This window comes from Amphiura filiformis, chromosome 13 (assembly GCF_039555335.1).
Source record: "Amphiura filiformis chromosome 13, Afil_fr2py, whole genome shotgun sequence".
Taxonomy (NCBI): domain Eukaryota; kingdom Metazoa; phylum Echinodermata; class Ophiuroidea; order Amphilepidida; family Amphiuridae; genus Amphiura; species Amphiura filiformis.
Genome location: NC_092640.1, coordinates 27,990,202 through 28,013,747, shown reverse-complemented (window position 1 = coordinate 28,013,747; position 23,546 = coordinate 27,990,202). Strand labels below are relative to the sequence as shown.

The following is a 23,546-nucleotide window of genomic DNA, read 5'->3' as shown; positions in this document are numbered from 1 at the left end:
TTTGATTTTACAATATTTCGATATTATTTTTAACTTTGTAACTTTATTATGATTAACATAACTGTATTTCAAAGCGTCAAACTATAATCATTATTTTGTCCCAACAAAAATAATCCAGGGAATAAAATATTCATTCATATGTTTATTTATTTTATTCAACCTGGGCCATTTCTACTGGTGCACATGCATTCTAATAATTTGTCTATAATACCTTATACAAGCATCATCAAGCACTATTTGTCACAGGATTTGAAAAGTAAATAGCCTATGTACACACTGAACACAATGCACATACAAGCTGTATTTAAGTACATGCCGAAGCTGTCAGTATAAAATGATAGGCCTATATATGACCTTCACGATGCTATTAATTTAGCCCAAAGATTAGGAAAACTAGGAAAACTGGTGAACTGGTACTGTTCAAATAAAAACATCTGCAAATCTTGCTGCAATTTCCAAATAGTATTTCCATTACTTAAATAATTATTTTGTTATTTCTTTTAATACAAACACATTACTGCCTATGACGACTTTATCGTATTACTTACATATCAAAATCAAGTAATAATTACAAAACTCGCTGTAATCTATCACCTCTGTGGGTGTTTGGGATATAACCGGCACGAATATTTTCTCAACACTGCGGCATGTGAAAAAGTAGGTCAATAGTCAGAGAATACAGGGTGGGTGCGGCACGCCGCCAAGGTCAACATATAACGCAATTCAATGTTATAGCAAGGCGAATGTGGAAAATTTGTTGAAAACTACCTATCCAAGCACATTTTTGATCAAAATGTAGATTTTAAAAGTCAACATACTGCAGTTACTGTCCGTTTTCCTATACACAATACACAGTGCTCTCACCATTGACGCGTGACCCTACAAATGATGTATGTTGGGAGAATGGACACTTGCCTAGTTAACATCACTGTGTGAAAAATAACCAGCCAATATTTTATTTATTCTCCAAAACTTCTAGCAAATATATTTCTCTAACATGACCTAAAATTACAGCTAGGTTAGATGTTCAGAAATGGTCGCACTTTTGTAAAATATGAGTGAGGGCAAGGCATAGCTAGCCAACTCCCCGTGTTATTTGAATGGAGATTTGACCGAAAATATTGGTATCGGACCGCTCACTTCTGAAGGATGCCACAAAAAACCGGTAAAAGCTACATTTAAATTATTCTAAATAGGTTCTAGAAAATAAAGTTTTGTAACATGTCCTAAATTTGTAGCTAATTTAGGTGTTTGGAGAGGGTCGTACTTTTGTGTTTTAGGAACGACATGTAAACGACAGATAACACCAAAAATATGAAGAAATTATTTCTAAACCGTGTTAAGTCAAAAATCATTATGTTGCTCATTTTCAAGAATGCTGGTTTACAAAAAGCACGACATTGTCTGATTTCGTGAACAAAGCCACACATAACATTGTTTCCTTTCGTTTCCTTTATAATCGGTTACCCAACTGAAGCTATGAATACCAGCTTTATTGCGATATCGCACATGAAAACAGTCACTTGTGCACAACCAGAGAAGATCCGATTTAATCAGTTGAGCTGTTTCAATGAGTGTTATCTTGGTTTAATAGCTTTTAATGGGGTTAAGTCCTGCAAAGGTCGAGATGAATTCTACTGTAGACATGACTGCATCATGAAACCTCAAGTGTTCCTTACAATATTTTTTCAAATTGTATGTCATTAAATGAAAAACCACACTTATATTGTCCATATACTAGCGTCACTAGAATGAGCAATGGCCAATTCTCTTAAAATTGCAAATCTTGTGCAAAAAATTACTATTTTCGCCTGTTTTGTCATACGGTTGTAAATTCAATGAATTATGACTTTGCTAAAGAGCGCTTACAAATTGATATGGTGTGTGGGGTGTGTGTGTGAAACAGAAGGGAGAGAGCATTTGAGGTGACAAGGGAAGGAGGGGGAGATGAGAACTCATGAGTGGAGTGGAATAGTAGGGGAGAGTCGATATCGAGTGTGGGGGAGGCGGTAGGGGAGGGAGCCTAGGTAAGAGGTATGGGTTGTGCTTTCCTGGGAATAAACTTATTCATAATCAAATCATCTCCATCTTCATGTATCGTTTTATATTTCATACAAATAAACAAAGCATCCCCCACCCCCTCAATATAGGCCTACGCGCATGCTTTCTAAGCCTCGTAGAACGGTGAAATGAAAGTATGCCACCTACGACAGAGAACATTAACTGTCTCCCGCGTTGATAGATAAAATGTTAACATAACATGCCGCTATATAGTTGACTAAATTATAATTCTATTCAACTGGACTTACTATTTATGTACGGTGTCACGTCATATCCATGACGCATCATCAGGCCGACTGATCTTGAATTGGCTCTGTATTCTTGACCTGTGACGTCACGATGGTAGAAGTGACGTCACACGAGAGTCGTCGAGGGATCTTCCTGATGGTCGGTTCGTAACTCTTGGACAAGTTGTGGCGTAGTCCCCTCCGCGATTCAAAGTTGGCTCCTCCTGCGACTGCTTAGAACATAAATAGCTTCTTTCACCCCTCTTTCATACCACCTATGTTCTTTATCAAGCACAATAACGTCCTTGTCCTCAAAGTTGTGTTTGGCTGCTTTGAGGTGCGTGTATACCGCAGAGTCGTTGAGCCCTGTTGAACTGGGCGACGATGTTGGTACATGCGCTTGTGGAGAGGTTGTTTTGTCTCTCCTATGTAGTAGTTCTCACAGTCCGAATCCTGGCAGTTAATCGCATAAACAACGGATTGACTAACTTTTGTCTCAGAGTGTTGCAGGGTTTTATTGAGACAGGGATCTGGTGCTGTCCGAAGATCCTCTTTAACTTCTCAGAAGATACCGTACATAAATAGTAAGTGCAGTTGAATAGAATTATAATTTAGTCAACTATTTGATCTACCTGGATGATTGATAATATTCATAAATATGCCGTTCTATACTTATAGTTATAAACCCTATACAGTGTCCTTCCAGCACAACGCTGTAATGTTTGCAGACCGGATCTGCTCCACTTTTTAATCCCGTGACTTTTGGATTCTGAACAAAAGAGAAACCAAAACTTATAATTTGAAACGAGGGACTGTCATGGCTTCTGGTGTAAGACATTAACCATGGTCCCGTGAGTTTTCTTGCACCTTTGTTTTTAATCTGTTCATGTCAAATCTGTTCTTATTTGCAGTAAATAACATTGGTGCGGATCGACTTTTCTCTCAAGATGCCCACGATCTCACTTTACACAAAACCAATTAAAACAAGAAGAAGTTTGCAAGGTGTAACACCCATTTTGTTAAACATCTAGTATAAGACTGCTGGGTCCTTAAAACAATGCACAAATCACACTACTGAGACGAATGTTCTATGTACATTGCAATGCATATTTTAACACAAAGACTACACGAGCATGATTAAGAATTTTAATTCTATAATGAATTCGTGCGTGACTTAAAGTGCGTCAATGTACTTCATCATCGTAAAAATGTTCCCGAGTACTGCATAAATACAACCTTCATCATATTAAAACCAAACTAAAATCTTAGATAAATAGTAGATCTTTCCTTAGGGAGAAATCGCTGTAAAAGTATGTGTAGTCTTTCATTGATTTAATAGAGGGGTAAATTGTGCGGGGAACCAGTTGCTTGTAGCGATTAAAATAACATTAAACAGAAAAAAATCGCCTTCATCGTCTGAACGGGGTTATTAATTAATCTTCTCTGATTAAATTTAGTAAATGTATTGGACAATAAATGAAGATGGCTTTGAAGAGAATTTATTTAAAGTATCTTTATGTTAGATGAAATGATTGGTGTGGCAATAACTTATTTTATTTACAGAACCAAAGCCGATTTTGATGGCATTCAGGATTATCTTGTTAAAAGCATCAATTTGACATGGACATGAATGTTACAATGGTTACTCAAATGTTATTCACTTAAATCATTGGGTTTTGTTATGTTTGGTCATGGATTTTTCCTATTCAAGTCTATCAATGGTTGAAAAAGCGCAACAATTATGCAATTTTATTTCTATTTTATTTATTTAAAGACAATAATTATTAAGCATATCCTGTTTCGTGTCAACTTTTATGCGTTTTATTGAAAAAAAAGAAGAAAAAACAACATTATTTTTAGCGCATAGGTCTTCGCAAGTGTGTCTTGAGGATGTAGGTTGTTTGTGTTGTACGCATGGGGATAGGCTGTGCGTGTGTGGGTATGAAATATTGAACCATTAATTTTCTATAATGTGATCCAGGATTTGTTCCATTTAATGAATTTGAACTGACAAAGATAGATGGGTGTCTTTGGTAGCTTTTGGTACATGCAAATGAGGACGAATGTTTGTGTCTATGTTTTTGTAAGGGGTGGGGTGGGCAAGTGTTTAGACTGTAATTCACTTCATTAAAATAGAAAAGGTTCTTATTCCGATCCATATAATCTGATACTCACTCAGAAATATTTCAATTCCCATCACGAATCTTGATCACTCTGTTGTGGTGTTTCTAGGTGTTTGATGAAACGGCAACACTGTTTGGTCTAGATGATGTTTCCATGTTTCCAAAATTCCTGGTTGCCGTTTTTGATGAGTTGATCGTAGATCTTGTCTAGTTTTTAAGCCCCCTCGTCTTTGTTCATGGTGTTACGCCCCTGCTTCTGATCCAAATTGCTTCTTGCAGCCAACGAGTTGTTTTGTCAGCTTCTTGGTCAATGATCTGTACCTCCTCCCACCCATTAACGTGATTTTGTGCTGCCTACATGCTCAACGATGGCTGATTTGTGAATTTCTGTTGTTGAAACTTTTATTTGGGCTCTGGTAAAACTTTTTGCACTATTTTTTTCAGTTTCTGATTTGTGTTCTGTAAGCCGTGTGCCGAACAAACCACCCGTTTCTCCTATGTATGTTTTAGGACAGTTCTGGCAAGGAATCTCGTATATTGCCTTAGCAGTCTGTAGTAGAGGGTCGCGTTTGTCATTGTGGTGTACAAGCAAGTTGCAAAGTGTGCGGTGGGGTTTAAAACAGGTGAAAAAAAAACATGTTTCTTAAAAATCCTGGAAACACGTTCTGACAATCCGGGAAACACGTTCTGACAATCCTTCAACATAGGGGATGTCACCACAAAACCTTTGTTATTTTCTTTACTGTCATTGGAAGGCTTTTTCTTTGGTTTTGGATGCTCTTTTTCTTGTTTCGCCCTTGCTGATTGTCCATGCTGGATACCCACGCTGTGCGAGGGCTTGATGTGTGTTGCATTTCTTACCTGGTCTTCTGGCTCAGTGACTATGGCATCCTTTCTGTCTAACAAGGTTCTTACTACCCCTATCTTGTAATGTAGCAGGTGGTGGAATTGATGGGAACTGCAAGTATTGGTCTGTGTGTGTTGCATAGGCGTAGATCCCGGGGGATGGGGGATAAATTCCCCCAATATTTTGTCAGGGGTGATGATCCATACAATCCCCCCCCCCCCCCAATGTTGAGGCCTGTATGTGGGTTTCTTTTAACCTTATATTTGGCCATTATAGCCCTAAAAGTGCACATTTTTGCGCGCGAAGTGCGAGTTTATTCCACTTTTGCACTATATTTCATCAATTTAGCTTCAAAATGGCAAAACTTTGTGCGGTAAACTTATTCTGTCGCCAAAAAGTGCTGGAATTACCCAAACTGTTCCCAACCCCATCCCCCAATGTCAAAAGAAATCTACGCCACCGGTGTGTTGGCTTCCTGTATATGTAAAGCTTGGTCGTGCCATCGGGTTTCTTTATAATGAGCGTATCTAGGAATCTAGGAAAGACTTCCCGCAAATAAACCTTGTCGCGTTGCTTCTTAACTGTTTTTTGGTTTTACACTTTGTGGCAAACCTCGGCTAAATGTATTGGTGTCCATTTTTGAACTTGCATTCAGATTTTTATACCAAACTTACCAGTCTTCCGATATAGCTTATTATTATTGTCATTATTGTGGTTGTTTGTTTACTTAGTCACTGACTGCCTAGTGCCAGAAGAGGGTAAGTGCAAATAGCTGCTCCCTGTGAACATTTGGCAATTAACACATAGTATATTGAACACATCTAACCCATGGCAGCTAGAAGATCCACAGAAGTGGGTAAATGCAAATAGCTGCCCTATGAACAGTTGGAAATTTCCTTACAGTATATACAGTATATTGTATTAATCTAACACATGACAGCTATTTCACTTACCCACAAAGCAGACGCATTGTGAAAAATGCAACAAAGCATAAAAAGTACAAAAAATATCAGTGAACTGTGAAACGGGACCCGTACTTGACCCTTATGGTAAAGTATTCCCGTTATATAACGGAAATGCGGGAAACGCGTCACTCTAATATGTCGAGTCATGCGCGCTTTCTATAGTAGCGCGGTGACTCATCAAAAATGACGAATAACAAACTTATTACTGAAGATATCTATGCTTTTTCTGAAAAGAATTTCATTCACTACACGCACTCGCCAAAAGCAGCACGGATCAATAGCAATTTAAGTAATCTGTGATATGAGTATTTGAGATATAAAATGTTATGCTTATACTTCGAGTTCATTTTACCTTTTATCAAGGTCAAAGCAATTCTGGCATTTATTACTATAACGCTATTATCTTTCCATTTAAAACGACGCAAGAATCTACCACCAGGCCCAAGGAGTATACCTCTGCTTGGAAATCTGCCAATCCTCGCGATAAATAGTTATCGCACTGGCAAAGAACCAACGAAATTACTGACTGAAATGGCGAAGAAGTATGGCGAAGTATTCAGCTTGAAGATTGGTACCAAGTTGATGGTAGTAGTCAATGGATGTGGATCGATCAAAGAAGCGTTTAAGAATCAACACATGAATGATCGACCAGAAAGTGATATTTTAAAAGAAACTGAATTTGATGAAGGTGAGTTCCAGTATCCCATAAGATCCACGATATAGACGACCCAATTTCATGCATTCCTACACATTGACAGGGTCTATTATACCACATGAAATATGAAATAATGCAGGCTTGGCGGCAGCGGTGGCGTAAAGAGTTTGAAACTAGCGGCCCAATCAGTGGCAGGGGTGTCAGAAGGGCATGTGTCCTTCTCATAAGTTAGAAACCTTTGCAAATTGAAGGCTAATTGGTGCCATTTGGTCGACCATTTGGGTATTATTGTGTACAATTTTAGTTTGAAAGGCCAAAAATGAGTGAAATGGAAGCAAAATTAAAGCCATTTGTGGACAAGTGCAGCGTCGTGTGTCCAAAGCGGAAACGAAAAGAGCGACTTGTTTATGCACACGTAGGGGATGTTTCCCGAGAGGTTGGAAACTTTTGCAAACTGAAGGCCCAATTGAAGCCGTTTGGTGGACAAATTTCGCATTATTTTTGTGTACAATTTTAGTTACAATAATGTCGAAAATTGGTGAAATATGAAGGCCGAATTAAAGTCATTCGTGGACAATTTCTCACTATTATTAATTGTAAGCGTCGAGTATCCAAAACAGAAGAGAAAAGAGCGACTTGTTTATACATACGTAGGGGATGTTTCCCCGATAAGTGAGAAACTTGTGCAAACTGAAGGCCCAATTGAAACCATTTGGTGGACCATTTTGGTACATATGTACTATTATTGTGTACAATATTGTATATTTTAGTGTGAAAAGACCGAAAATTGGTGAAATGAAGACCAATATTGAAGCCATTCGTAGAAACGTTTTCACTATTATTGTATCATTATTGCTTTAAACATAATAGTGTTGGGTGTCCCAAGCAGAAGCGAAAAGGGAGATCTGTTTACCTATACACAGGGGGGGGGGAATTGCAAAATGAAGATCAATTCGAAGCCATTGGTGCATCAAACACTTTCTTTCAGGGTCTTGAATAGAGAATTGATTATTTATGTTCACCCAGACACATGTGACACACAGCGCATTATGGTTGGTTCCCCGCCGTTGCTTAGCGCGGGTTTTAAACTGCAGTTCACCACCCGTGTTACACGTAGACAAAAGAATGATGAAACTTTACAATGCAATATTATAAAACTGATTTTTAAGCTACTTTTATCTACCCAATTGGGCAGTCACAACACCATTTGGTGTGGATGTACCCCACTAATGGCCGAATGAATAATGACCATTCTTGGCCCGTTGGATTCGACAATATAGCCCGGCTGCAAATTGTTGTTTTATCAGGTTTAGATGGTTTTACCAGTTAAATGGTTGTACCAGTTATTAATGTGTTTTTCCTCGCTGATTGTTATTCTATATGTGGACAAAATGAGATCTACCGATACAATTATGTTTGTGATGTGAAAGCATCAAATTTGATAAAAACAATTATTATAAGGCTGTTGAGGTGAAAAATAAAATAACAAATCTTAAAATAATATAATTTTACATTTTATTGTTACAGCCATAGGTAATGCATCTGGTAAATTATGGAAATATCAGCGCACCTTCATACTGAGCGCATTTCGTACCTTTGGTGTAGGGAGAAGCAGATTTGAAGGCAACATAATCAAAGAAGCAGAAACATTGGTTGATGAAATTCGCGCCAAGAAGGACACGCCTTTTGACCCACATGTTCTGGTTGGAAATTGCATATCCAATATAATATGTTCTGTCGTTTTTGGCAAGCGATATGATCATTCTGATCCTGAGTTTAAACGCCTCGCTTTGGCTCTGAGCACACTGGCTGCAGATGTAGGATCAGGAGCATCACTAGTGTTTCTTCCATTCGCAAAATATATTTTTCCGCGACAATACAAAAACGCCATATCTGACTATTCTGTAGTTAAACAAGTCCTTCAACGCCATGCAGACGATCATCAACGAAATTTTGACCAAAATAACATAAAGGATATCATCGACGTTTTTCTCAGTGAAATTGATCTTGTGAAGAAAGAAAATGATGATCGCCTCCGTTACATAAACCTAAAAACTCTTACATCATCAGCGATATTTCTCTTCTTTTCTGGCAGCGAAACGTCCGTAACAACATTGCGATGGACTCTTCTTTACATGATGACGTATCCAGAGATTCAGGCTAAGGTTCAGCAAGAAATAGACGCTGTTACAGGTCGTATGCGTATGCCGCAATGGGCCGATAGATTATCACTTCCTTTCACGGAAGCTGTTCTCATGGAGATTCAGCGTATTCGGACGGTGGTCCCGCTTGGGATACCTCACGTGGCTTCCGCAGATACCAAATTAGCCGGCTATGATATACCGGAAGGATCATTTATCGTCTCTAATATTTGGGCTCTACACAATGATCCCGATGTATGGGCAGAGCCGGAGCAATTCAAACCTGAGAGATTCTTGGATGAAGATGGAAAGCTGCGTCATCGAGAAGAGTTCATGACCTTCAGTACAGGTCAGTATTATTTTTACAAATATGTTAGCATAGTCTGCATCCTTCCTCAGTATTGTCTGTATTAGGATATCCTATTGTTCCCTTTCTTCGTCCTTTTCTTCTCCTCTTCCTCCCCTCATTCTTCTTCTTCTTCTTCTTCTTCTTCTTCTTCTTCTTCTTCTTCTTCTTCTTCTTCTTCTTCTTCTTCTTCTTCTTCTTCTTCTTCTTCTTCTTCTTCTTCTTCTTCTTCTTCTTCTTCTTCTTCTTCGTCGTCGTCGTCGTCGTTGTCATCGTCGTCGGCGTCGTCGGGTTGTTTGTAATTATCTCGGGTTCACTGGAATAATAAAAATAAGTAATAAAATAAATAAAAAGATAAATAAATAAATAAATAAATAAATAAATAAATAAATAAATAAATAAATAAATAAATAAATAATAAAATCACGACAAGTTATTAACATTCCGCATACCATTTTATCATTGTATTTGTTATTTTCAGGTCATCGAGTATGCCTTGGTGAGAATCTTGCCAAAATGGAGATCTTCTTGTTCTTCACCTACATCTTGCACTCATTTACTCTCGGAAAACCATCTGAAATGAAGGCGCCCTCAATGGAAGGTATCAGTGGAGTCACATTCAGTCCAAGATCTTACGAACTTATCGCCAAAAATAGAAAGTGATTAAATAATATCTTCTGGTGCATGAATTAAGAGTTCAGTCATTCAGAGGGCATTAACAATCGTTTAGTCATGAACATAATGAATGAACCCTGTTCATACATACCAGAACATTCTGTGATTCTTATCCATCAAAAATAATAGGTAACATCATTATCATTAAAAACTTGAATTTCCTTCGTTTTAATAATATCTTTGATACGTCAATTACATTTAAGGCAAGTGAAAAAAAAACCCAATAAAGTAAAAACTGATTTTAATCATTATTTTGATGAATTCAAGTGGGTGAAATTATTTGACCCAAAACATAACTAGACATAGCTATGATCTATGACCACGAACACAACCGTGTTGTGACCCCTTAAGGTGGAATCCTCCCGGTTGTGGGCAAAAAATAACTTTACAAATTGGAATTAAGGAAAAAATACCTTTCTTTTGCTTTTTGTTTGACTCCTTTAATGACCTTTAACCCCAAATAAAAAAATACCACGGGTACACTGTTTAACATCAATTCATGTGTGAATATACAGTCACCGATGTGCTATGTTTTTTTTGGCTAATAAAAAGGTATATGGGTTTATACCGGAAGTCACCCTTTAATGACCTTTGACTCCAAATCTGTGTATGATTCTTGGGCAATGGGCAATAGCAATCCATGTGTGTAAGTGGCGTCACTGTCCTACGCAATTTGTGGGCGAAGTGGCATTTGAAGGTATTTCGTTTTATCCAGGAAGTGACACCTTAATGACATTTGACCCCCCCCCCCCTTTTTAAGTTGATTTGAAAGTCCAAAATAGATGTCCTCGGAGTAATGGTAAGTTGTCAAGGTCCTCAGCGATAAAAAGTAATGCAAAGGGGTGCGCGGGGGTGTATGTGGATTATGTGAGTATACATATTTTGACTATTCACACTACGGCGATCCAAAAATTTCGAAAACGTACCGAAGTACATATAGCAAAGTTGTGAATGTTGACCATTCTGATGTTTCCTCTAAAAGGACTTTCACAGATCCGTCAAAGAGAATACAAAATATGGAAAAAAATAAAAGGTTAGATTAGATCCTTCTCAGAAATTCTGAGAAATTACAAATGAACTTTACAGGTCAAGTTCGGGCTGAAATTTACAAGTAAAAAACAAATTGAGAAAAAGCCTTATCTGGTCATTTGATCCTTAACGCTTCTGTAGCAATTGCGATTGGATTAAGAATTTCCTCTCTCGCATCTTTCACCCAAAGACTGACAGTAAATGTATTCACAGTGTGTTTGTCTTCCTTTTCAGTTTAATTTAACAAACAAACCACAAAATCGGCAGAACTGCGAGTACAAACTTTAAGTTCCTTGAGATATTCATATTACCTCATGATAAAAGCATTTCACTTCCGTTAATGAACATTTCACGGAATTTTCAAAAGCGCTGGTTATGACAGGGGCCACATAAGCCCGTGAAAGATATAAATTATTTCTTAGTCTTTACTGCTATATCAAAGATAAAGCTTCAACACCTAAAACATTACATTCCCTGACACTATTGTGATATTTAGTCCGCACCAAATGTCGTGCGATTGACTCTTTTCATGCCCATTCCACTATGTAGAAACGGCTTTGAGCACGTAAAATAGGAAAAGGTTTTAGAAGCTATGTAAAGTGTCTTATTTGCATAAAAAGGAAAAACTTTTTTAATAAGAGCCAACGCCCTTTTTATCAATTTAGTTGACACCTAGTTTCTCATATGTTGATGTATTCCAGGTTTTGTGGGAACTTGTAAAAAAATGTTTATACAAAATTACAAGAACATTTCACAAGGACGGGTTCATCGATGAGCGACTGCTGAACTTTATTCACCTGTCATAGATGGGGTAAAACAGTTTTGGGAAACGTCAAAATAAGACATTGTCCCTGTTCCCGATGTAAGGGATCTATCACGTTTTCCTGTGAGTTTTGTTGTACTCTTTTAACGCGGCTGTGTACTATAGACATTGTTTCTTTTGTTAAATTGAGTTTTTTTTGATATTTTTGTACTTTGTTATGTTTTTATAAATACAAATAATGAAAATCCAGATTTGTAAACTCCAACTGCAATATTTTAAGGATTTTATTTCACTATTCCACTCGTGTTTGAAATTGAAAAGGAAAGAAAAAATTGTTGTACCAGCCAGGGTACACGCGCGCAACAACTCATCGCGTTGTGTATCGCGCAATTTGTTAACGCACAAATACGCGACGCATACGCGACGCTTATCTACATGCGCGGCGCATCTTATGGAAACACCACGGAAGCACTGATTTCACAAAAACCTAGTGGTCAAATGGCTCCGTTTTAGCTGATAAAATGTGGGTTTTTTCAAATTCTTTCCCCCGATTTAAATATCAAGTTATGAATGGATTTCGCTCAAACTTCTCAAGGGGCTGTGGATTTACCCGATGTTCACGTAATATAAGTTACAAAAACGGAAACTGTCGCATTCTCCTGTGAGATTCGATGAAAGTGCAAAATGTGACCACTTTAAACTTCAACGGCCATTATTTCAATGTTCATTTTCTCGGTAAAATGACGATTTAGGTACACGATAACTCAATAAATACAGCATCTATAGGTAAGCAAATATGATCATCGTAAAAAGCATGATCGACTCAAGAAACGGTTTTCTCATTTTTTTATATTTTGGTCTATTTCCGATTTTGGGCATCATTTTGTGCAAATAGGCGTTTGTGAATTTTAAAAAGTTCATTTTGATGCCTTATATGGTCAATATTTCAAAAAATAAGGCCAATATCAAAAAAATAAAAAAACTGTCTTGGAATGGAGCCTCAAGATTGAGCTAAAAACAAAATAAAATATTTTGGAAAGAGTGTTTATTTGTTATGATGTACCTAACAAATATTGCCAAAAACTCACTTTTTGTGATTTTCTTAAAATTGTTGTTTTTACTCCAAATCTGTATTTATATTAAGATTTATTGATGTCTTGCCTTCATAAAAATGTATACTTTTATATGTTTTGCGCGAATAATTACAAAGTTATTGCACTTTTACTACATGCATGTCTGAGAGTACACAGCCACCTTAATCTGTCCATGTCAAATCTGATCCTTTTCGTAACAAGTAACGCCTGAGCTGATCGATATTTCTTTCAAATTGCCCAAGATCTCTCTTTACATGAAAACAGTTAAAACAAGAAAAATGTGGTAAGGTGCAACACTCATTTGGAAAAACATCTAGTAAAAGACTGATGGGTCCTTGCAATGCATATAAATCACACAATTCAGACAAGTGTTCGATTCACATTGCAAAGAATATTAGAAAACAAAAGACTATACGAGCATGATTAAGAATTTTAATTACTATAATGAATGTATAAGTAGTTTTAAGTGCGTCAATGTACTTCATTATCGTTATAATGTTCACGAGTACTGTATAAATACAATAATATTAAAACCAAATAAAGAAAATAAGTGCACCCCCTATAGAGGAGTAACTTTTCAATAAAAGAAATGTCTTGATTCTAAGTTTGCTTTCTAAAAACGACTAGAATTTTAGTTGCCAATGTTACTTGAAAAAGCTTGGAAATGCAATTAAGTGAATGAAAAATCACAGAAATGTCCAAAATAAGCTCTCAAATTAAGGATTTCCGACTTCTGACTTTCTGATTTCTGATCACAATTCTGCGCCAAAAATGTTAAAGGTCAACTGAGGTTGACTAAGTTTATATTGTTGGATTGTCAGAATATTCAAGGTCGTGTCATAAAACGTAATCACAATTAAGCATCAAAATCATCAAAGTCATATCAAAGTTATCAATATTTGAATTATCATGACTGGTTATGACCACCCTTGGGCAGCAAACATTTTTAAGGTCGTCTGAATATAGATAGTTGAATTGTTGCGAAACTCGGTGGATGTGATTTCCATTTTCCCGTTGTTTTACAAGTATGAATTAAATGTAGCCCTATTATATGTATTAAGCACACATTTTTCAATGTAGCTTTCAACATGAACATTCTTGAGAATTTCCTATAGTATGTCATTGGTGGGAAAAAAAATTCCCATCCGGTTAGTTAAAAAAAATACTAGCATTCCAAGTAGCCTACTTGTCAATGACATTTCTTGTTCGACTTATTTTAAAAATTATTAGCGGGGTAGTTGTGAACCCTATATGTCCATTTAAGATCAAAAGGTTCAGTAATGAAGGAAGGAAGGAAGTTAAATAGACTAACATATGATATGCTGATACCATTTCATGGTTCAGCAAAAAGTATACTGAAGATATATGCTTATTCTGAAAATAATTACATTCGCGTGCTACACACACTCGCCAATACTATACGCACTCGCCAAAAGCAGCCCGGATCAATAGCAACTTCCTATTGACATAATAATTGTGAGAGGTAAAGAATAGTTGAAACAGTTAACCAACAAATACTTCGTACTTTATGGTGATTGAGATATAAAATGTTATTCTTCGAGTTCATTTTACCTTTTATCAAGCTCAAAGCAATACTGGCATTTATTATTATAATGCTGTTATCTTTAAATTTAACATGTTTAAAACGACGCAAGATTCTACCACCAGGCCCATGGAATATACCTCTGATTGGAAATCTCCCAACCCTTGCGAGAAATAGTTATCGCACTGGCAAAGAACCGACGCAATTACTTGCTGAAATGGCGAAGAAGTATGGCGAAGTATTCAGCTTGAAGATTGGTACCAAGTTGATGGTGGTAGTCAATGGATGTGAATCAATTCAAGAAGCGTTTAAGAATCATCACATGAATGACCGACCAGAAAGTGATATTTTAAAAGAGACTGATTTTGATGAAGGTGAGCTCTATAGTATATATCCGATAATCTACATTATATAGACGATCCTACACATCAATAGTGGACATTGGCGGGGTCTGTCCCACCTGAATATGAAATATGAAAATATGCAGGTTTGAAAAAGCCAAAAATTACTGAAATGAAGGCCGAAGTAAAGCCATTCATGGACAAGTTCTCACTATTATTAATTGCTGCGTCGTGTGTCCAAAGCGGAAACGAAAAGAGCGACTTGTTTATGCCTATGTAGGGGATGTTCCCCAAGAGTTTGGTTGGTGTCATTTGGTGGACCATTTTGGTACAATTATTGTGTACAATTTTAGTTTGAAAAAGCCAAAAATTGGTGAATGAAGACCGAATTAAAACCATGTGTGGATAAGTTTTCACTTAAATAATTGTATTAAATTATTACTTTAAACATATAGTGTTTAGGTGTCCAAAGCAGAAGCGAAAAGGGAGATTTGATTATATATACACAAGGTGGTTGAAAAATATTGCAAAATGAAGATTAACTCAAAGCCATTTGTGCATCATTCTCTCAGGGTCCAGAATAGAGAATTAATTATTTATGTTCACCCAGACACATGTGACACACACAGCACATAATGGGTTTGAGGGGGGTGGGGCATGCCTCTGGTTCCCCCGCTGTTGCTTGGCGCAGATTTTAAACTGTATTTCAACACCCGTGTTACACGTTGACAATAGAATGGTGAAAGTTTACAATGCAATAAAAAAATTATCATGAAACTGATTTTTAAGCGACTTTTATCTTTCTATTTGGGCAGTCAAACACCATTTTGGTATGGATATACCACAGTAATGGTCGAATGAATTATAACGATCACTTGGCTCGTTGGATTCGTCTATAGCCCGGCTGCAAATTATTGTTTTTTTCTTCGCTGATTGTTATTCTATATGGACAAAATGAGATATACCGGTAAAATAATGTGTGCGATTTAATTAAAAAAATAATAGGGCTTATGTGGAGAAGAATAAAATAACAAATCTAAAAATCTGCTAGATGATGAAAATAAGGCTAACAAATATTATTTTACATTGATTGTTACAGCTATAGGCAATGCATCTGGCAAATTATGGAAATATCAACGCACCTTCATACTGAGCGCATTTCGTACCTTTGGTGTAGGGAGAAGCCGATTTGAAGGCAACATAATCAAAGAAGCCGAAACATTGGTTGATGAAATCCGCGGCAAGAAGGATACGCCTTTTGACCCACATGTTCTGGTTGGAAATTGCATATCCAATATAATATGTTCTGTCGTTTTTGGCAAGCGATATGATCATTCTGACCCCAAGTTTAAGCGCCTCGCTTTGGTTCTGACCAAACTGGCTGCAGATGTAGGATCAGGAGCAGCACTGGTGTTTCTTCCATTCGCAAAACGCTATATCTAACTATTCTGTAGTTAAACAAGTCCTTCAACGCCATGTAGACGATCATCAACGAAATTTTGACAAAGATAACATTAAGGATATCATTGGTGTTTTTCGCAGTGAGATTGATCTTGTGAAGAAAGAAAATGGTGATCGCCTCCGTTACATAAACCTAAAATCTCTTACATCATCAGCGATATTTCTCTTCTTTTCTGGCAGCGAAACCTCCGTAACAACATTGCGATGGACTCTTCTGTACATGATAACGCATCCAGAGATTCAGGCTAAGGTTCAGCAAGAAATAGACGCTGTTACACGTCGTATGCGTATGTATGGGCGGCCGTGAGGGCCAAAAGGGTCTCAAAACTACACAAGGGTCTCAAAACTACAATAAGGTCTCAAAAACACACAAAGGTCTCAGAAATAAACACACAGTAATGTCTCAATAGCACAATACGGTGTCAAAAACAGAGAAAAGTCTCAGAAACAAACACACAACAATGTCTCAATAGTATAATAAGGTCTCAAAAACAGGGAAAGGTCTCAAATACAGAGAAAGGTCTCAAAAACAGAGAAAGGTCTCAAAAACAGAGAGGTCTCAAATACAGAGAAAGGTCTCAAATACAGAGAAAGGTCTCAATTACAGAGAAAGGTCTCAAATACAGAGAAAGGTATCAAAAACAGAGAAAGGTCTCACAAACAGAGAAAGGTCTCAAAAACAGAGAAAGGTCTCAAACACAGAGAAACAGAGAAAGGTCTCAAAAACAGAGAAAGGTCTCAAATACAGAGAAAGGTCTAAAAAACAGAGAAAGGTCTCAAAAACAGAAAGGTCTCAAAAACAGAGAAAGGTCTCAAATACAGAGAAAGGTCTCAAAAACAGAGAAAGGTCTCAAAAACAGAGAAAGGTCTCAAAAACAGAGAAAGGTCTCAAAAACAGAAAAAGGTCTCAAAAACACGTTAAGGTCTCAAAAACACGTTATGGTCTCAAAAACACGTTATGGTCTCAAAAACACGTTATGGTCTCAAAAATACGTTATGGTCTCAAAAACACGTTATGGTCTCAAAAACACGTTATGGTCTCAAAAACACGTTATGGTCTCAAAAACACGTTATGGTCTCAAAAACACGTTATGGTCTCAAAAACACATTATGGTCTCAAAAACACGTTATGGTCTCAAAAACACGTTATGGTCTCAAAAACACGTTATGGTCTCAAAAACACGTTATGGTCTCAAAAACACGTTATGGTCTCAAAAACACATTATGGTCTCAAAAACACGTTATGGTCTCAAAAACACGTTATGGTCTCAAAAATACGTTATGGTCTCAAAAACACGTTATGGTCTCAAAAACACGTTATGGTCTCAAAAACACGTTATGGTCTCAAAAACACAATTTGTGTTAGACAATTTGTGTTAGATTTGGCCAAAACTTTTGTCCAAATTTCTTACAAAATTACAAGTTGGACTTAAAAAGTCTGATCATATAATGCGATTGAAAAGAAATTCTGCATATTTGAACACGTTCCTAACGTTTTCCTACACCTTTTAGGGTGTCATATAGAAACGTTGCCCAAAATATGTGTGCCAAAATTGCTTGCTCCCCCTCCCCCCACACTTTCGACCTGCCAAAATTACTTGACCCGCCCGTTCGACCTGCCAAAAATGCTCCCCCTTTGACATGCCAAAAAATTTTGCGTCCCCCCTATAATTCACCACCCCGGCCCCGGGGTACAATGTATTGCACCACCCCTGACAAGTTCAGGCGCCTGGAGGTGTAAATGAATTGAATAGAAATTTAGTATGAAATGGGTCTATTGAGAAGATTTATCAATTTTGTCCAGGTATTTGGAACATGGGATCACTCAGGGTCCACCCCATATCCATGTTGGTATATCACTGTGGAGGATGAATCTTATTAAAAAATTGAGTTTTATTGGAATTCAGCAGCATTGCATTCACTAATTTGGACATTTTCAAAACAACTTGCACCTCCCTCATCAAAACAAAACTTCACTGAAACCCTCAGTTTTTGGCAAAAATCAATGCCTGTTTTACACCACAGAAAAAAAAAAAAGTCTTCTTTGTGCAAGGGGTAAATGTGAAAGATAAAAGTATCACAAAGAGAATATTTTGAGGCAATTTATGAATTGTTTTCAGCTCAAAAACATTGACATATTTTGCTTAAAATTGTTTTCCTTATAAATTTGGTTTTTTTTCTTGTTTCACCCCTTGCCATTAAAAAAGCTCAACAATTAACTTGTCTAATATTAATCAGCCCTTACACCAGTCACCATGAAAACAAACACATAGATACATGTTAAATTGTATTCTTATTTATAGTCACTTTATTTTTCTAAACACACACAAGTATTCCAACATGTGGTCAGTATACATGTTATGATTCAAACAAAAATACACAAAGTTGTAAAACCTAAAGCATGTGTTACATTTTTAGAATTATTAATACATTTGTTGTTTAAAATTATCAAATTTTACTAGCAGTGCCCGTATTATTTTGAATATGCATAATTAACATTAAAAGTTGGGTTGTTTGTCTGTCACTTTTTAATTGATTTAAGGAATATCAACAAGGAATTACAAGAATCATAACAAAGCAGCCATGAAAGTGAAAATTTAGCTCTTTTGACCTTGGGAACTCAGACCTGTACATGGGGGAGTGGGGAGGGTGCCACACATTCACCCCCAAATTTGCACAAGTATACACAAAGTACCAAAATATCACAGTTTTGTCAGAATAGCAAGCAAAAAAATCTGGGTTTTTTACTCTTTTTTGTTCAAAAAAGGTGAAAATTCCACTTTTCACAATATCACCCCCCCACCCTGAAAAAGTGCACTTTCTCAAAATCAGCACCTCCAAAAAAATCCTGCGTACTACGGGCCTGAGGGAACTGTGACAAGCCCTCTAAACTTACAGCTGAAGAGCATTACTTCTCAGCAGGGAGTGTGAATTTCAAATGGGGTTACCTGAATTGGTGACTCCATCTACACTCCCTGTGTGGGAGATTAAGGTCATGTCTTCCACAGGGGTGTATGGATTACAAAAGCACTTATGATTTAGAGCTAATAATTCTGTTTGTACTGAATTTATTCCTAAAAATCATAGATTCTGAATCAGCACCCCAAAATTGACTAAGAACACTTCTCAAACCTTGTATAGCTCTCTGTGTAGACCCCAGTCCGAAACCCCGTCAGTTCGACACCAGCGCCTAGACCGCTCGGCTATCAAGGCTTGATGGTGTCATGATGAACATTTAAAAATATAATCGCAACTTCATTACTTCAACATACCACGTGACAAGCAAATACAGAAAACGTACCATATTTTGGAATTTTATTTGTTTAAAAACATTAATGTGTATTAATAGCGCTCAATTGTTGATAACTGCGTGTTTTATATACAGAAATAGGAATGAGGCTATACACGCACAATAGTATAATCGATTTTGATTCACACGTGCGCTACGAACTCGCCGTATACTAAAATTTTCTTGTAGCTTCTTTTATACACGTCGATGTTTTCATCAATTACACAATTAATCCACATTAGACCCTAATTTTATTTCAGGAAATAAAAGATTAGATTACCATAAAAACGAAACAGTTATCATTGGTTGGGTCTAATGCAATTTATACATGGAATTTTCAACGTTTTTTCTATCGCCATTCTCGATCAATTAAAAAAAATATTTTGGCGTATATAAAATTGAAATTAAATTCTCTGCCTCATAAAACGACATCAAATGTGCCACAATTGGGTATCACGAATCGTTATATATGATGTGCAGTTAATATTCATATTTTCTTTTATACAGAGGATGCTTCAGTTTTGACAGGAAAAATATTTTCTTGAAAACCCTCTCACTCGGTTATTTTAAAAGGTAACCACGCTTCCCTAGAATGTACAATAATTACAATTAAAATTTTTCTTATTCTAACAGCAAGCGTTTCTAAAATGCAGTATGGCGAAATGTGGTGTAGATATTAACAAACCATCTAACCCAATAAGTATGATAGGGCCTATATTGTGACGAGCTTAGTAACTTAATTTAGCATGTGATCCTAACATCCTTTTTTATGACATTTTCAGTAGATATCCACGAAAAAGCTTATTCACAAAATTTCAATCCGATTTTGCGTTTGCGAGTTATGCATGATTATGTGTATTACACTGCTCCATAGGCCACTGTTGTAATTTCGATCTGGTATACCGGTACCAGAACAAAATTCAACATTATGTAGCCAAAAAGTTCCCAATGGTATAAAAATCTCAACCTTTTTTTTTTTGAAAAAAAAGGGGGGGTGAGGCTGTCGATCACGAAATGCCCTTTTAACTGCGGGTCAAAGCACGTAGCCATTTGACTTAAACTTTTGATTAATACATCCAATTCGGAAATGTACCAAAATTGCATTTCCCCATGCGAAAATACACCAAACATATTGCAGTTCCCCATACGGAAATACACCAAAAATATTGCAGTTCCCCATGCGGGACTGCAAGCGGATGTTGCAGTACTGTATGCGGTACTGCATATATACGGTCGGTTGTAATACCTGATTTGAGACCTAGACGTGTTTTGAGACCAAGATGTGTTTTTGAGACCAAGACGTACTTTTGAGACCCTTTTGGCACTCACGGCGCGGCCGCCGGGGTCAAAAGGGTCAACGCCGAGGAATACTATGGGCGGCCGTATGTGCCAAAAAGGGTGTCAAAACACGTTCATGTCTCAAAAACACGTCTAGGTCTCAAATCAGGTATTACAAAGTCAACCGACCGTTATGTGCAGTCTATGTCTCTGAGGTAGGTATATGTCTCTGAGACCTTTCTCTATTTTTGAGACCTTTCTCTGTTTTTGAGACCATTCTGTGTTTGAGACCTTTCTCTGTATTTGAGACCTTTCCCTGTTTTTGAGACCTTTTCTGTTTTTGAGACCTTTCTCTGTATTTGAGACCTTTCTCTGTTTTTGAGACCTTTCTCTGAGTTTTTGAGACCTTTTTCTGTTTGTGAGACCTTTCACTGTTTTTGAGACCTTTTCTGTTTTAGAGACCTTTCTCTGTTTTTGAGACCTTTCTCTGTTTTTGTGACCTTTCTTTGATTATGAGACCTTTCTCTGTTTTTGAGACCTTTCTCTGTATTTGAGACCGGTCGGTTGTAATACCTGGTTTGAGACCTTGACGTATTTTTGAGACCATGTGTTTTTGAGACCATAACGTGTTTTTTGAGACCATAACGTGTTTTTTGAGACCATAATGTGTTTTTGAGACCATAACGTGTTTTTGAGACCATAACGTGTTTTTGAGACCATAACGTGTTTTTGAGACCATAATGTGTTTTTGAGACCATACCGTGTTTTGAGACCATGACGTGTTTTGAGACCATGACGTGTTTTGAGACCATAACGTGTTTTTGAGACCATAACGTGTGTTTTTGAGACCATAACGTGTTTTTGAGACCTTAACGTGTTTTTGAGACCTTTTTCTGTTTTTGAGATCTTTCTCTGGTTTTGAGACCTTTCTTTGTTTTTTGAGTGTTTTTTGGGACCTTTCTCTGTTTTTGAGACCTTTCTCTGTATTTGAGACCTTTCTCTGTTTTTGAGACCTTTCTCTGTTTTTTAGACCTTTCTCTGTTTTTGAGACCTTCCTCTGTTTTTGAAACCTTTTTCTGTTTTTGAGACCTTTCTCTTTTTTGAGACCTTTCTCTGTATTTGAGACCTTTCTCTATTTTTGAGACCTTATTGTACTATTGAGACCTTGTTGTGTGTTTGTTTCTGAGACCTTTCTCTGTTTTTAAGACCTTATTATACTTTTGAGACCTTATTGTGTTTATTTCTGAGACCTTTATGTGTTTTTGAGACCTTATTATACGTTTGAGACCTTATTATGTGTTTATTTCTGAGACCTTTGTGTGTTTTTGAGACCTTATTGTACTTTTGAGACCCGTGTGTGATTTTGAGACCCTTTTGGCCCTCATGGCCGCCCATACGTATGCCGCAATGGGCCGATAGATTATCACTTCCTTTCACGGAAGCTGTTCTCATGGAGATTCAGCGTATTCGGACGGTGGTTCCACTTGGGATACCTCACGTGGCTTCCGCAGATACCAAATTAGCCGGCTATGATATACCGGAAGGATCATTTATTGTCTCTAATATTTGGGCTCTGCACAATGATCCCGATGTATGGACATAGCCGGAGCAATTCAAACCTGAGAGATTCTTGGATGACGATGGAAAGCTGCGTCCTCGAGAAGAGTTCATGCCCTTCAGTACAGGTCAGTATTATTTTTACAAATATGTTTAGCGTATTCTGCATCCTTCTTCAGTATTGTCTGTATTCGGATATCCTATTGTTCCCTTTCTTCGTCCTTTTCTCCTCCTCCTCCTCCTTCTCGTCTTCATTCGTCTTTTCTTTCTCTTTCTTCTTCTTCTTCTTCTCCTTCTTCTTTGCATTGTTTAGGCTAAAATGTCTAAATATGAAGTAAATTTCGTCAAAAACCCACATGCAGGCGTCAACATTGGGGAGGATTGTATGGACTACCCTCCTTATCAAAACATTAAGCGGATTTACCACCCGGATTTTCACCCATGAGTTCTTCTTCGTTTGCTTCTTCTTCGTCGTCGAATTATCTCGGGTTCGCTGGAATGATGAATATAAAAACAAGAGGAGTTATTCACAGCCTGTACACCATTTTATCCTTTGTTATTTTCAGGTCATCGAGTATGCCTTGGTGAGAATCTTGCCAAAATGGAAATCTTCTTGTTCTTCACCTACATCTTACACTCATTCACTCTCGGAAAACCATCTGATACAGAGGCCCCCTCCATGGAAGGTATCAGTGGAGTCACCTTCAGTCCAAGATCTTACGAATTTATCGCCAAAAGTAGAACGTGATTAAATAATGTCTATTGTGCATGAATAATATAGTAAATAAATAAATGTTTGCGTTACAGTTTCATGTCTTTGATACGTCAATCACATTTAAATCATGTAAAACGCACATTAATAAAAAAAAAAAAAGTGAAACCTGATTTTAACCATTATTTTCTTTTGCTGAATCCATGAGTGTGAAAATGAAATAAAGGCAATTATCATGATTATGAATGGAATGGTAGTGTGGCTCATTTCCTTCTTCAATTGGGACCAATTTAGCTACAATCATTGTCAAAATTTGTTGGGACACTTATGAAAAGTATCCCAACACATGTTTTTTTTTCCTTTGGAGTCAAAGCTAAACCTTTCCAAACACCCTAATCCTCCCTATTCCACATCAATCAATGTTGGGTACCGAAATGCG

The 23,546-nt window shown here is 37.1% G+C and overlaps 1 protein-coding gene and 1 pseudogene across 1 annotated transcript; both read left to right on the top strand.

Annotated features, from left to right (window-relative positions):
• The first annotated feature begins 6,518 nt into the window (after positions 1-6,518).
• On the top strand, positions 6,519-10,607 carry LOC140167241 (cytochrome P450 2J6-like). Its single transcript, XM_072190585.1, has 3 exons — positions 6,519-6,911; positions 8,406-9,368; positions 9,847-10,607. The coding sequence occupies exons 1-3, from the start codon at positions 6,545-6,547 to the stop codon at positions 10,026-10,028; spliced, it is 1,512 nt and encodes a 503-aa protein (XP_072046686.1). The 5' UTR covers positions 6,519-6,544; the 3' UTR covers positions 10,029-10,607.
• Positions 10,608-14,686: 4,079 nt separating this feature from the next.
• Positions 14,687-23,196, top strand: LOC140167548 (cytochrome P450 2J6-like; annotated as a pseudogene).
• Positions 23,197-23,546: the final 350 nt, after the last annotated feature.

Bases quoted from the DNA above. Each gene is read 5' to 3' on its own strand.
- LOC140167241 (XM_072190585.1), top strand. From the start codon at position 6,545: ATGTTATGCTTATACTTCGAGTTCATTTTACCTTTTATCAAGGTCAAA. The intron at 6,912-8,405 runs GTGAGTTCCAGT...TTATTGTTACAG, and splicing joins AGAAACTGAATTTGATGAAG to CCATAGGTAATGCATCTGGT. The intron at 9,369-9,846 runs GTCAGTATTATT...TGTTATTTTCAG, and splicing joins GTTCATGACCTTCAGTACAG to GTCATCGAGTATGCCTTGGT.